Source organism: Herpailurus yagouaroundi, unplaced genomic scaffold (assembly GCF_014898765.1).
Source record: "Herpailurus yagouaroundi ecotype Mexico unplaced genomic scaffold, PumYag 190, whole genome shotgun sequence".
Taxonomy (NCBI): Eukaryota; Metazoa; Chordata; class Mammalia; order Carnivora; family Felidae; genus Herpailurus; species Herpailurus yagouaroundi.
In genome coordinates, this window is record NW_024412421.1 from 37,295,082 (window position 1) to 37,308,141 (window position 13,060).

Below are 13,060 nucleotides of genomic sequence, written 5' to 3' on the forward strand. Positions count from 1 at the left end.
CTCCCTCAGGGCCCCCCCATCACCTCCCCCACGACACTCGCACGGTCTCTCGCCACCACGGCCCTCCCCCCAACTCCCCCACGGCCCCTCCCACTCCGGGTCCTCCCCCGGAGCCTGATCGGCGGCTGCACTCACGTCGTCCATAAGCAGGAGCAAGATGTTGGGGGGCCGCGGGCCGTCCGCGGCCCCGAGCCCCGCGATGCTCAGCAGCAGCAGCAGCCGCCAGGTCGTCGCCGCGGCAACCGACGCCATAGCAACCGCGCCCGGCGCCGTCGAGCCCGGGCCAGCGGCAGGAACCGACCGGCGCGCGGGCAGCTCTTCCGGCCGGGCGGCGGGGCGGGGCCAGGGAGAGCGCGTGACTGGCGGCCGGGTCACGTGACACGCCCGACCTGGCCTCCAAGATGGCGGTGTGCGTGGCGGTGATCGCCAAGGAGGTGCGTATGCGGGCGGGCCTGTCCCGCTCCTGCCCCGGGCGGGCGCTCACCGAGAGGCTGCCTGCGGGAACGCGGCTGCGGGACCCCTGCCCGGGCCCCCGCCCCCGCCCCCTCCCTGCCCAGAGGACTCCGCGAGCACGGGCCTGGGGGCTTCGCCGTGCCCCGGTGTGGTGGGGGCGGTGCGGGGACAGGCGCCTCCCAGACCCGCGTCCGCGGCGGCTGGAGTGTCAGCCCCGGGGCGGGCACGGCCCCGGACCCCCGCTTCCGTCCGCCCGTCAGTCCGCGGGCTCCGTTGACTCTCGCTCCCGAGCCTAGCTGCCCATCTTGCACATCCTGCTGCGCGGGGCGCTCGCGCTCGGCCGCATCTTCGCCCGCCCGCCCGCCAGCAGCCTTCTCTCCACACTGCAGCCACGGTGCAGTTTTAAAGCTAACCGGACCGTGTCACGCCCCTGCCGGAAATCTCGCCAGTGGCGGCTTGTTGCTTTCCGAGAACGTCAGAATAATCTAGTCGCCTCATGCCCCTCTCCCCGAACCACTCCGACCCAACGGAATTACCTGCAGCTTTCTCACCTCTGGGCCTTTGCACTTGGAACGCTCCTCCCTCTGTCCCACTGCCATCTTCGTACATTGGTCACCTTAGATCTCCTTTCCTCCAGAAGGCTGTTTCTGAACCCTCAGACGGCTGAACGGCCGTCCACGTGGTTTTATATTGTATTCTGTGTTTCCAGAAGACCAGGCTTAGGAGGTGATCCTTAGGGAAGCTTTTCAAGGGCGGCCTTGTCTTAGCACATAGCGTGTTATTTGCTGGTGGGTTTGTTGACTGTTTCTCGCTAGATGTTAGTCCCGTTAGGGTAGAGAGAGCATCGTGTTTATTATATCTGTGCGGCGCCAAGAGCAGGACAGAATCTGTGAATTGTGGCATGTGGGAGCCCGTGGAAGACCCGATTAACCCCTGGGGTTGGAATGGTAAGAATTGGCCGTGCAGAGATGAAGGGAGGTTTGAGCTGAGCCTCGACAGCGTTTAGCGAGAGGGCACCTGAGTGCCTCTGCCCAGGTGGAGGGGTAGCAGTGAGGACGAATCAGGAAGCAGCTAGTATTGTGGGCTGGGAGGACAGCACACTCCAGGACGGGGCCCCGCACAGAAGGCCAGCGACTTCTCCAGGTGCCGGGGCTTGTAGTCGGGCTGTGCTCAAACCCAGTTCTTCTGCCCCTGCCCCCCCGCTGATGATGCCCCATGCAGGCAACAGGGAAACCTCAGATTAGCCCGGGTTCCCTGAAGGCAGTGCCCACGGCAGCTTGGAGGGTTGCGCGATGGGTTTTAGAGAATGAGAGTATGTATGTTCCTGTGACTCATTGGTTCTTGTCGTCCCTGTGCTCCGCGGCCGTGTCCTCGTAGCCTGTGCACACGGGGCGGACCCTCGTCGCCTCAGCTGCCGACATCCTTTCTTGCAGAATTACCCTCTTTACATCCGCAGCGCCCCCACAGAGAGTGAGCTGAAGTTCCACTACATGGTGCACACGTCCCTGGACGTGGTGGATGAGAAGATCTCCGCGATGGGCAAGGCCTTGGTGGACCAGAGGGAGCTCTACCTGGGCCTGCTGTACCCCACAGAGGACTACAAGGTGTATCCTTCACACCTGGCGGGGGCTGGGCCCGTGGGCGGTCTCCCTACGGGGGCTTCGCATCCAGAGATCCCGCCTCCGGCTTCCAGGTGTAACTGTGGGATCAGGTGATCTCGAAAGACATCTTGGAATATTGCTCGGGAAGAAACCGAGAGCTCTCAACCAGCAGAGAATTAGGGCAGCTTGAGGCTAATTGGGACTTCACACCCTGTTTTACTTTAATTAGGAGGGTCACGTGGGAAGAGCTGGGCATGGATTCCCTGGAACTGTGTGGCAGTCCGCGCCTGCCCTTTGTCCGGTTTGCAGAAGCAGCAGGAGCCCTCTTAACTTAGTGCCTGTGAGGACTGCCTCCCGTGCCGTCTCAGTGGGGCCAGTGCTCCTGAGCAAGGGTAGCAATTCTAGATTTGTCACCAGGCCCAGCCCCACGAGTCACCGTAAAGTTTTGACCAGTCCCTGGGGACAAACAGCATGACATCCGTGGAGTTCAGAGGTTGTTCCACGAGCAGTGCTATAGCTTGCCCTCGATGACATCTGCCCGGGAGCCACCGTCCCACCAGGGGAAGTGGCCCGTCGCGGTGAGGGTGCCTTAGGCAGGGTCTGCCTGGTTCTTGGGCTTCTGCACTGGCAGTTAGCACTGCTGGGCCAGGAAGTGATGGAGAACGAAGTTGAGGTGCCCCAGGGTGTGGGCAGGGCCCCCCCCCCCCCCAGAGCTCCGATCGGGAGAAGACTTAGCTGCCCGTCCTTCTCCTGTAAACACCAGAAGCTGCCCCAGGGAAGTGTGCAGTCCCCCCGGCATGGTCCGTGTGGTCCTTTCCCGCTGTCGTGGGGCAGGTCCGGTCCGGGGTCCTTCTTGATGCAAGGTGGTGATATTTTGCCAAAGTGGCTTCGGAGCCGAGGGACGCGCACAGCTGGCCCTCTGCTCACACGCCGTCCACGGTGGTGCCGTTTTTCGTGCCGTCACAGAGTCTCTGTATTGAAAGAGTGTTCCCTAACCCGCCGTGCAGATACGGCTATGTGACCAACTCCAAGGTGAAGTTCGTCATGGTGGTGGACTCCTCCAACACGGCGCTTCGAGACAACGAGATCCGCAGTGTAAGTGCGCGGCGTCTCAGGATGTTCTTGGGCTCGTGCGTTTTCTCTCTTTTCGCTTTGTTTCCAAATGCCGAGAAGCCAGGGTTTCGGCAGCTGCAGCGTGTGCACGTGAATTAACACCATCGATTCCTTCTCAGATGTTCCGGAAGCTGCACAATTCCTATACAGATGTGATGTGCAACCCTTTCTACAACCCTGGGGACCGTATTCAGTCCAGGTGAGCTGACTGCCGTGTGGACGCTGCCTTGCGAAAAGCTGCGATTCTGAACGTGAGGGAGGGAAGGTCGATTTCAGCCACGGGCCTTGTTCCTCCGAGGAGTGGTTCTGACGCAGCAGAACCTGGTTTTCCAGTAATCACCACGTGGATTCCGACATGTGAGAAGAGGATGGGGGAGCAGGCCAGGGCACGGACCCTGCCCTCTTGGTTTCCCGCGTATGCCCAGTAAGTCCTGGGGCACCTCCGCGGAACCCCCACACAAAGACTTGGTCTTCGGTGTCAAACTGGGACGGTTAGGAGATGGGGTCGCAGGTATGATCCACACAGGTCTCGAGTCGATGCAGATGGGACATTAGCACGTCACAAAGATGCTTTATAAAGAAGCATTCACGTGCACACGGTCCAGATCCACCCCTGGGAATTCCCTGTGTTCCTAGACACGGTTCCTGGGGGGCTCCTCGTAGCCGTCAGGCGGGAGGACCCTGCAGAGACCCAGGCCGGGCCCTTCCCGTGGTGCCTCCCCTCAGCCCCGACACTGTGTCTCCCGGGCTGTGCGGGACAGGGACCGCCGTTAGCCGTCCTTGCTGTACCGTGGCCCTGTGAACCCACACCGCAGCCCCGCACCCCTTCCTGGAGCCCCATCCAGGGCAGGGCCGTGAGGCAGGAGGAGGTGGGAGACTTCGGTTCTCATCGCCTGGCCTCGAGGCCGCGTTCACTGGACTTTGGAGGACTCCTCCGGTCCGGGGGTGCAGAGCCCGGTCCGCTTCTCCGAATCGGTCTGTTTCTTTGCAGGGCCTTTGACAGCATGGTGACGTCTATGATGATACAAGTGTGTTGAGCCAGAACTCAGCGGCCGTTGCTTGAAGACAAGCACTGTGTATATAAGCCATCGTCCAGATGGATGTTTATCATCCCGTGCCTGTTCCTGAGCGTCCCTGCTGCTGGGGGCAAGGCCTCGGGCACGGTGCGTGGAGACTAAAGGTCTTCTGAGATCACGTTTGGTGTTTTCCTTGTGTCAGCAGAGGCTCCGGCGGAAGAGCGTGTCTCGCGGCACTTTTGAGGCTGGCGCAGAGGTCAGGGACCAGCGCCGGGACAAGGGGGCGGGGAGAGCGGGTGAGGGAGCCCACGGACCTTGGGGCCCTGCGGGGGCTGCAGCTGTGGGGCCGCAGAGACGGGAGCGCCTCGCGGCCGGCCTCCGCTGGCTGACCGGGAGGGGTGGTCTGTGGGGGCAGGCCTCCTGTGCCCAGGGCCAGCTCTAGAGGGGCTCCCGGAGAGCCCACGCACCCTCCGCTGCCTTCATCTTTCTGGACTCGTGCCTGGCCTCAGGAGGGAGGGAGCTGCTCTCAGCTCGTCAACTGCCGCCTGCTTTCTGAGCACCGAGTGAGCCGGGGGGGGGGGGGGGGGTATGCTTGTGCAGCACCCGATGGGATGGGGTTTCTGCCACGTGCTCCCCCAGAAGCCTGCTCTGTCAAGTCCAGATGGCAGTCCTAACTGGTTGACTGTGACTGAGGGGACATTGCCATCCGGGATCAGGCGGCCCCGGCCCTGGCACCCTTCGTCATCTGGCAACAAGGACCCGCGGGGTCTGAGCCCCACCGCCCGGTCTGCTCTGTGCTGTCGTCAGTGCCCTGGCTTCGAGCCGGGTGCCCCGGGCCAGCCGTGATCCCTCCCTCCCTCCTCAGTCGCTCCGGAGAAGGGGTCTGCCGAGGAGCAGGGCCACCCGGACCCCCTGGGGAATGGCGGAGGCCGTTAGCACCGGGATGGGACCGGGAGGTGAGCCTTCCCTTCTACGGAACGCGGGACTCGTTTTTCAAATTACAGAGGTAGAGGGAAAAAAGTCAACAAGTGTGTATTGAAAACACAAGTGCCAGCCCAGCACCTTCCGCTGCAGGTGGAACCAGGGGATGGGGAGGAGGCCGGAGAAGCAGCCACAAGCAGCCGCTGGCTGAGCTTTTGGAGGTGATTGCTCCTGCCTGCGTAGCGGCTGTGGTAGAGCCTGCAGGTAGCTGGCTTGCCTCCTTACTAACCAAGCCCCAGTGTTATTGGGTACAGTTGACCGGACAGAAGAGATTTCCTACTGTTTGTAGCACTCCAGGACAGGTAGTTGTGGAATGTGAGTGGGTGGTGTTGGGAGGGACTTGCAGGAAGGATACTTTGAAGGGGGATTCAGCTAGCAGATGGAGTACCCTTCCTTCATCCTTTCCCTTCCTCCTGCCTGGAACTCGGACGTGATGGCTGGAGCTAAGGCAGCCATCTTGAGAGCATGAAGAAAAGATGCCTTTCCTAAAGATGGAGAGCAGAAAGCTAGAAGGAACATGGTCTTTATTGACATGGCCCTGGATTACTTATAGTCAGCATTTCGTAGAGGAAAATAAACGATCTTGTTGAAGCTACTGCTATTTGAGTTTTTTGGTAGGTGCAGCCAGACCAACCCCTGTACCCACTTTACATTCAGGAGTTTTTGTGCACATTGTTAGGCAGCATCCCCACTTGAAGTCTGAGAAAAGCAAGGGTCAGAGGTAACGTGTTAGCCCTCGTGCTGCCAATAGAACGGTCCTGGGGTGGCTTCATACCGTCTTTCTGCATCTCTTTGCCTTGAGGCTAGCCTCCTTGTGGGCCACCCGCCTGCCCGTCCGGCTGCCTTAGAGCTGGGCCCCATCAGGTGCAGCTCCCAGTCAGCCCTTAGCCACCGTTCAGGTGATTTGTCTCTGTCCTTCCTTCTGCCCCAGACCAGACGGGAGCAGAGGGAGCCTGTGCCTCTCCGCGTCCTCTGGGCACAGCCACACAAGTCTGCTCAGCGGCTCACTGCTTGGAGCCCTTGCTGCCTGCGTCGCCACGACAGGAGTGCTCTCCGCCCTCCTTCCGCCATGGTCTGCTTGGGCCTAAAACCCCTGGGAAACGCGGGGCTCCGAGGCCCGCTCTCTCCTCAGAGTGGCCACACGGAAGCGATCAGCTGTGGCTAGAAGACCACCGCGTGCATGATGGAGCGCGTCAGGACGGCGGCAGATGCCCCTGGCCGAGGAGAGGGGCGGCCCCTGGGTGCCCAGCAGGTGGGGGCTGGTGTCATCTGCCCTTGCTACGCAAACCTCCCTGCCCAGGGCGGGGGGGGGGGGGGCCATGCCTCCTGACCGCAAGTGGCCCAGGCCGCACAGACTCCAGGGCCTTGTGGCCCTGGCCTGACATTCAGCCCCTCCTACCTACCTTCTCATGGGGGAGCAGCGGGGGCGGGGTGGGGTAGAGAACAGAGAAACGTACCCCCTCCTGGTTCCGGAGGCCAGAGTCGGATCTGGTGTCGTCGGGGCCGATTCCTCCCAGAGGTCCTGAGGGAGGGTCTGGCCCATGCCTCCAGCTTCTGATGGCCACCAGCGATTCCTGGGGGTCCTCACCTTGTACAGCACCACACTCCGACCTCTGCGGCTGTCTCCACACCGGGTCTGCGTGTGGCTCCTTGGACCGAGGGCCCACCCAGGTGATCTCGAATGACGTGGGCAGCTTTCACTTAATCACACCTGCAATGACCCTTTTTCCAAATGTGGTCACGTTCATAGGTTCTGGAAATGAGGATGTGGACACGTTTTTTTAAGGGCACGTTATTCACCCCACCCAAGGGTCAGATTTGACCCCAGATCACAGGGGTAGTGCGAGCCTGGCCTGAGGCAGCCAGAGACAAATGTGGGTGGAGAGCCAAGAGAGGGCCTGCTCCGCCCCCAACTGTGGGCCGAGCACCGAGCAGCAGCTCTGTTCCTGGCTTAAGGGATTGATAGGTCAGGCACGGCAAGGGGCCCAGTCCCTTTAGAAAAGCCCAGGGAGGGGTTCTTTGGCAGCGGCAGCACCAAGTGTGTTTGCTCTCCCAGCCCCGCAAAGGGTAGAGAACCTGCGGCGCCCTCCCGAGCAGGCGGGGTGTGTCTGCACAGAGGGGCCACAGTCAGAGCGCCCCGCGTGGGAAACCCCTTCCGCTTCCCCGGCCTCTGACCAGGGCCGGGCCTGTGCCCGGCATCCAACGTGCGCGCCCGCCCTCCGCGCCTCACGGTTGCCTGCCACCTACTGCGGGGGGCGCGCCCTGCACGCCACCGGGGCCTGGTGGCTCCGGCTCCAGCTCCCGGGTGGCACGGGGCTGGGTACGGGGCTGTGAAGTGGGATAGAGCCCGGCCTCGGACCCATCCCCCGCCTTTGGCGGTCAGACCTGCACCTGCGCCCGAGGAGGCGAATAAAGGCAAGGCCTGTCGTGTGCTTTTAAAAATTATTCAAATTTAATTTACTCTTTGCGGTTGAGACACGTTTCTACTTTTCTTTAAAACGACTTAGCCCCGAGCTGACTCAGCGCCGCCTGCCGGAGGCTTTGCCCAGCGCCTTCCAAAGCCCCGAGTAGCCCTCCGCGCCAGCCGCAGCCCCCACCCCCGTGCCCTGCTTCATGCGAGACACGTTTTTGGCTCCGGCTGCGGGGTCTGGGCCGCGCGGTGGGAGGCCCTGGACCGTGAAGGGGACAGAGCAGTTACTCTGCGCTGAATAAACGGCCCCGCCCAGAGCACGGCCCTTTACTCTCGACCCACCCCAGCCCCACTCTCAAAATCGGATCCTCCCTTCAATACGGTGAATACCAAGGTGAAAACCGTCCACGGCCCCTGCATAGAGAGAAGCGGAGGTGAGCTCTGCCCCCCGCCACGGCTTCTCCTCCCAGGCCCCGCCCGCCGGCTCCTCTCGGCCCCGCCCACTGACCACATCCCGGTCCGGCCCACAGGGCCCCTTCCCCGGGCCCCGCCCACCGGCCACGCCTCGCCCACGGGCCCCTCCCGGGCCCCGCCCCCCGCCCGCGGCCCCCGCCCACCGGTTCCGCCCCCGAGGTCGGAAGCGGGCCCCGCCCTGGAGGCTGCTGCGGGGGAACGGTCCTCCTCTGGCGCCTGGCTGTCCTCGGAAGCCCCCGCGGTCGGTAGAGCTGATCCCCGGCAAGTTGGTCCTTTTGGGCAGCACCTGAAACCAAAGTCTGAGTCCCTCTGAGACCCCTGTCCTTGGACCCTTCTCCGCCGCGCAGCCTGAATCCAGCCCAGGCCAGAGCCCGGGGCTGACGCTGCCTTCGGGAAACCCCGGATTTCTCTGCTGGAGGCTCACAGGCAGGTGTGCACAGGCCCCAGCGCCCGCCAGCCCTGGCGGCGGTAATTACAGACCCACAGCTAACCTGTTCCCTGCCAACCTTCTCAAAATCACCACTTAGGCCTGAACTGTCCAGCCACAGACGGGGTCAGGTGACGTGCCCCTGTCAGCCCAGCATCTCGCAAAGGTCCAGCTGGGGAAGGGGGCCTCCCAATGCCACATGCAGTCCGGAGGCAACCGCCGCCCCTGCGGCCCGGCCGATGTGCCCAGAGACACTTGGGGGTTGGAGAAGGGTCGTCTTGGCTTCCCTGTGCTTGCGTTTTCCTGGTTCCTCGGGGATTAACGGGTTAAAGTGAAGAAGCTCACAGCAGAGTTTTAGGGGACGCACCTTGATGACTCGGCCTCGGAAGATGCTCTTGTCCAACGCCACCGCGGCCTGGGCTGAGCTCTCGGCAGCGAACTCTATGTAGGCGTAGCTGGGGTGGGTGGGCATGGCGGGTGAGGGCCACCCCGAGGTACCCAGGCTCCCCAGGACCCCAGGGCGCCCCGCCCCTCCGGGGGCCTCCTCCCTGAGCCCCCTCCCTGAGCCCCCTCCCCCACCCCCATGGCCTGCCTGGCACTGACCCCTTGGGGTGTCCAGAGAACTTGTCGCATAGGATGGTGACCCGGTGAACCTCCCCGCAGGAGTTGAAGTAGGCTTCTAGCTCCTCAGCTGTGCCCCCATAGTCCACCTGCCACAGGTACGGGCCTCTGGTGTGGGGAGGCCTCACCCTCCTGGGGTCTCCCACAGCAGGTTTTCTTGGTAGCAGAGGTCTCTGTCCCCCACCCCTGTTGGGGATGGACCGGAGACAAAGACGTACGCCCCCCGTGTGTTGGGCGAACCCCCAGGTTTATTTGGCCTGTCCAGAGAGCACGTGGCTTTTAAAAGTGGAATCTGTTGCCAATGATTGGCCGAGTGGAGATTTCAGGTGGAAACCCTGACTCCCGGGTCATGCTGGGAAAGCAGGATGTGAGGACACGGGGCCCAGGTTCCCTCTGGGGGGCAGCCCTCTGGCTTCTCTCCTCCTGGACCTGTGTGCCTTCCTTTAACCCCACGGCCAGGAGGAGGTGGCAAACCCCAAGAGGTCCCATCTTGCCCCCTCCCTGACTCACATTCCCCACATAGACGGATCTGTGGTCGGACTCCAGCTGCTCCGTGGGGGGCCCAGGGCAGGTGCAACCTACAGAGAGGGGGGCCTCAGCACAGCGGGTCTCCCTGCCGGCAAGAGGGGGGCGCTCCCGGCAGGCGCCTCACATTTGTGGCTCATTCCTCACTGCTTGTGGGAAGAGGGTCACCCCTTGGGACTGTTCCGGCAGGGCCGCTGCCCGGCCCGACGCAGAGACCCTCAGACCCTCGCCGTGAGCTGGCACTAGGGGCTCAGAGCCGCGTGCCCGACGACTGGTGGCCCACCGCCAGGGGAGGGGCTGGCCCGGCCCCCTGGCTCCTACCTGCCTCGGGGCTCAGCAGCTGCCTGGCCGGTGTGGCCCCCGCGCCCTCCTCCCGTCCCGCCTGGCCCTGCGCCCCAGGCGGCTCCGGTCCTTGGGCCTGTTCCATGGCCCACAGCTTCACTTTGACGGCCTCCAGCTCCTGCCAGCAGGACCCCACACTGAGCCCAGAGGCAGGGTGGCCCCTGGGCTCCTCTTGGGGAGAGGAGGGAGCAGGCCTGACCGTGCCCGTCCTCAGGGTCCCTGGCTACTCAGGGACAGGCTGGGGGGGGGAGGGGTCCCGGAACGGGACTGGGAAGGCCATGTGGACTCGGGCCCTGCCATCCTACCCAGGCTTGCAGGGGTGGGCAGCCCCCCTACCCTCTTCTAGGCAGGGGGACAGTGGCCCGGGAAAGGTCCGAGCTGCAGCCGTGGGTCCCCTTGAATCCAGGTCCTGGCCAGCCTCCACTTGGCTCCACGTGGGTGTTACCTGGTCACGTTCCGGGTACTCGGCCAGCTCCTCCCCCTCCAAGAGAGACAGGGGGAAGCCTGCATCTTCGGGGTCATTCTCCGCTTCCCCTGGCTCCCCCTCCTTCCTGTCCCCACTCCCTGGCTCCAGAGGGGGCTTCTCGGCCCTGCCCCAGGCCCCCCAGCCCTGGGCCTCAGGGTCCGAGGAAGCCCTTTGCAGCCAGGCCTGGGTCGGGGGTGGGAAGAGAGCGTGGCTGAGGAAGGGCCACATGGGCGGGTCGAGGGGCAGGCGGACGAGGCCTCCCTGGCTGCTCACCTCCACGCTAGCACCTGCCCTCACCCGCCCAGGGTTTTAAGCCCCTCACCAGGCCAGCTGCTTCCACTAGAGTGCTTAAAAGGCTTCCCACAGGGCTGAACTTCCAGCCCCCGCTTCTGGGCCAGCCCCTTCTCCCTCACCCGGGCCGATGCCCCCCGTTGGGGACAGAAGAGGGCTCCGCCTGCAAGGGCTTGCCACGCTCACTGCACCTGCTCAGGCTAGCAGCCCACAGGAAGGATGGCACGTGGGAGAAGGGGGTGCTTCCTGGAGGAGACGGTGTTTGGGCCAGCCTAGAGGGACTGGGGGCAGAGCTAGGGCAGAGGATTGCATGGGCATGGGGCCCGGCGTGAGCAAAGACCTGGAGCAGGGAGGACAGGGTGTATGCCACAGGGCAGGGCCCGGCCCCTCCTCTTGACCCTCCATCGATTCCCCGCAGACGCTCCCCTCTCGCACCCCTCTCTGGGCCAGCTTGTGGGTGGGAGCCGCTCACAGGAGGCCAGAGTCCCGTCCTGGCCACAGGGCCTAAGGGCTGAACCCTGGGCAGATCTGGGGTGGACACTGGAGGCCCGAAGGCTGCTTGTCTTCCTTCTGTGAGGCTTCTGCTTCTCAGTTCTCGCCCCTGGAGGGCGGCCGTGGGCCTTTGTCCCCAAGTGCCCCGCTCTCCATCTGTCCTCGCTGAGCGGCCCCTCTGGCCTCAGCCTGGCTCAGCCGTGTGGAGCTCCTGGTTCGTGTTTTCCAGCTTCGTGTCGTGTTTGTGGGGGCCTCCTCTGGCCACGTTTGCCCCGCCCAGAGCCCCCCTCCAGGCCTTAGCTGGGAGGTCCACGCGGGGCAAACTGGGGTCTCTTCCCGGGGAGCTGCAGCTTACACGGAGCGGGTCTGTGCGGCCCCGGAGCCGGGACAGCCTCTCTGCCCAGCTGGGCGGGGGTGTGGGAGCACCGGTGGCTGCGGCTGTAGCCCTCGGAAGGAGCAGGCCCCCGCCTCCCGGGCCCGAGCCCCCTTCCCTCGCTCGCCTGGCTCTGCTCTCTCACTTCCGGGGCAGGGTCTGTAGGCCCGGGGCACGTGAGACCTGCTGTGGTCCTGCATGCACGGGGGCACCTTGCCCGCCACACCCCCTCTGTTTCCAGCTGCACACAGCCACACGCACTTACAGGGGCGAGACTCCAGGGGGCCCCATCGCTACTGCGTGGCTGTTTCCAGGAAGCCTTCCTGATTTCTCCTCCTTTCTCTCTCTCGGCCATGGCACCAGGCCTCCCCCTCGGTCTGTACGTCACACACCCCCGGGTCTCCCCCGGCAGGCCGCAGTGCCTGAAGGGCAGTATCCGCGTCTGTGCTGAGGACGGGACCTCCGCCCAAAGCCGGCTGGGTGAGGACGGTAGGGTGGGCACTGCCCGCCTCTCTCCCGTAACTCGAGGCAGTCGGGTCCTCTCCCTCCTTGCAGGTCCGGGGCCCCGGGGAGGGCCTCTGGCCTGGGCCCGTCCCTCCACCTCCACGTGGGAGGCAGAACACCACAGTGGCCGTGTGCAAGCCAAGAGCCGGCTGGGCTCAGGCCGGGCCCCCGGCCAGCCTCCCTCTGAGCTCAGGTCTCTGCAATGGAAAAACGCTGTCACCCTGCTCTCGGCTGAAGTTGCTGACACACCAGGCCCAGCTGGGGTTCCCGCCAGCCGCCTGGCGTGGAGACAGGCTTGCCCCCAGGCTGGCCTTTCCAATGACGCCTTTCAGAATACATCATGTTCCAAGCCTGGGCCCAAGTATTAATAACACCCCTTCCTTCCAGAAGCTGCCAGCAAACCGGGAGTGCCGAGTCCTGGGCATCCGACTCTGGTGAGGACCTGACCTGGGAGCCAGGACACCATGGCTGTGACACCCTGGCTCCTCGGGGTCAAGGTGTCCCTCTCCTCGGTGTCCACCCTGAGGGTCTTGTTGGCGGGGGGGGGGCCCACGGTCATCCAGATCACCTAGCGGACACAGCCTTTGAAAGTTCACCCCACGTGCAAACACATGGGAGGCTGTGGGTGAACCCAGCCAGGAGGCCCATTCCCATTCAGCCCCAACTCAGGTCACCCATTTGCCCACCCCCAGAGGGCAGGGCCTTGCCGCTCGCACACGGCTCCCAGGGAGCCCCCGGGACGTCTCCGGTGAATAAACACCCGGAACCGAGGAGAGGCACAGCCCGTGATGGCAAACGTTGGCTTTATTACAGACACGGATAACGGACGTGACCTGAATCGTGACGTCTTACAGCACCCAGGTCAGACAAAGCACGTCAGGGGACACGCGACGGGGACGGCATGCCACGGGTCCCGCGGTGCTGGGGAAAACCCGCTACAGGGAAACGAACCGACGCTCGGTCCAACTCGT

At 63.8% G+C, this 13,060-nt stretch overlaps 3 protein-coding genes across 7 annotated transcripts in view; 1 reads left to right on the forward strand and 2 right to left on the reverse strand.

Annotated features, from left to right (window-relative positions):
• The window catches only part of GALNS (galactosamine (N-acetyl)-6-sulfatase), a 25,139-nt gene extending 24,860 nt beyond the window's left edge, over positions 1 to 279 (reverse strand). For both annotated transcript variants that reach the window (XR_005780918.1, XM_040443325.1), the window contains exon 1: positions 136 to 279. Coding sequence is in view for 1 of the 2 variants with exons in the window: in XM_040443325.1 (XP_040299259.1) it covers positions 136 to 252 (117 nt within the window). In the remaining variant the exon portion in view is untranslated. The remainder of the gene's footprint in view (positions 1 to 135) is intronic.
• TRAPPC2L (trafficking protein particle complex subunit 2L) overlaps positions 1 to 4,361 on the forward strand; it is a 22,479-nt gene extending 18,118 nt beyond the window's left edge. The window contains exons 1-6 of one of the 4 annotated variants that reach the window (XM_040443326.1): positions 338 to 434; positions 1,887 to 2,059; positions 3,062 to 3,149; positions 3,287 to 3,366; positions 3,469 to 3,591; positions 4,159 to 4,361. In XM_040443326.1, coding sequence (XP_040299260.1) covers positions 402 to 434; positions 1,887 to 2,059; positions 3,062 to 3,149; positions 3,287 to 3,366; positions 3,469 to 3,591; positions 4,159 to 4,204 — 543 coding nt within the window. In that variant the 5' untranslated portion in view covers positions 338 to 401 and the 3' untranslated portion in view covers positions 4,205 to 4,361. Of the gene's footprint in view, positions 1 to 337; positions 435 to 1,886; positions 2,060 to 3,061; positions 3,150 to 3,286; positions 3,367 to 3,468; positions 3,592 to 4,158 lie in introns of those variants that run through there. The other 3 variants (XM_040443328.1, XM_040443327.1, XM_040443329.1) reach the window with 3 other exon arrangements.
• A 3,587-nt stretch (positions 4,362 to 7,948) lies between these two features.
• PABPN1L (PABPN1 like, cytoplasmic) lies at positions 7,949 to 10,882 on the reverse strand. Its single transcript, XM_040443446.1, has 7 exons — positions 10,409 to 10,882; positions 9,943 to 10,081; positions 9,607 to 9,674; positions 9,079 to 9,185; positions 8,843 to 8,930; positions 8,192 to 8,334; positions 7,949 to 7,988 (listed from the first exon to the last, which is right to left on the reverse strand). Exons 1-7 carry the CDS (start codon positions 10,655 to 10,657, stop codon positions 7,949 to 7,951), a joined length of 834 nt encoding a protein of 277 aa, XP_040299380.1. The 5' UTR covers positions 10,658 to 10,882.
• Positions 10,883 to 13,060: the final 2,178 nt, after the last annotated feature.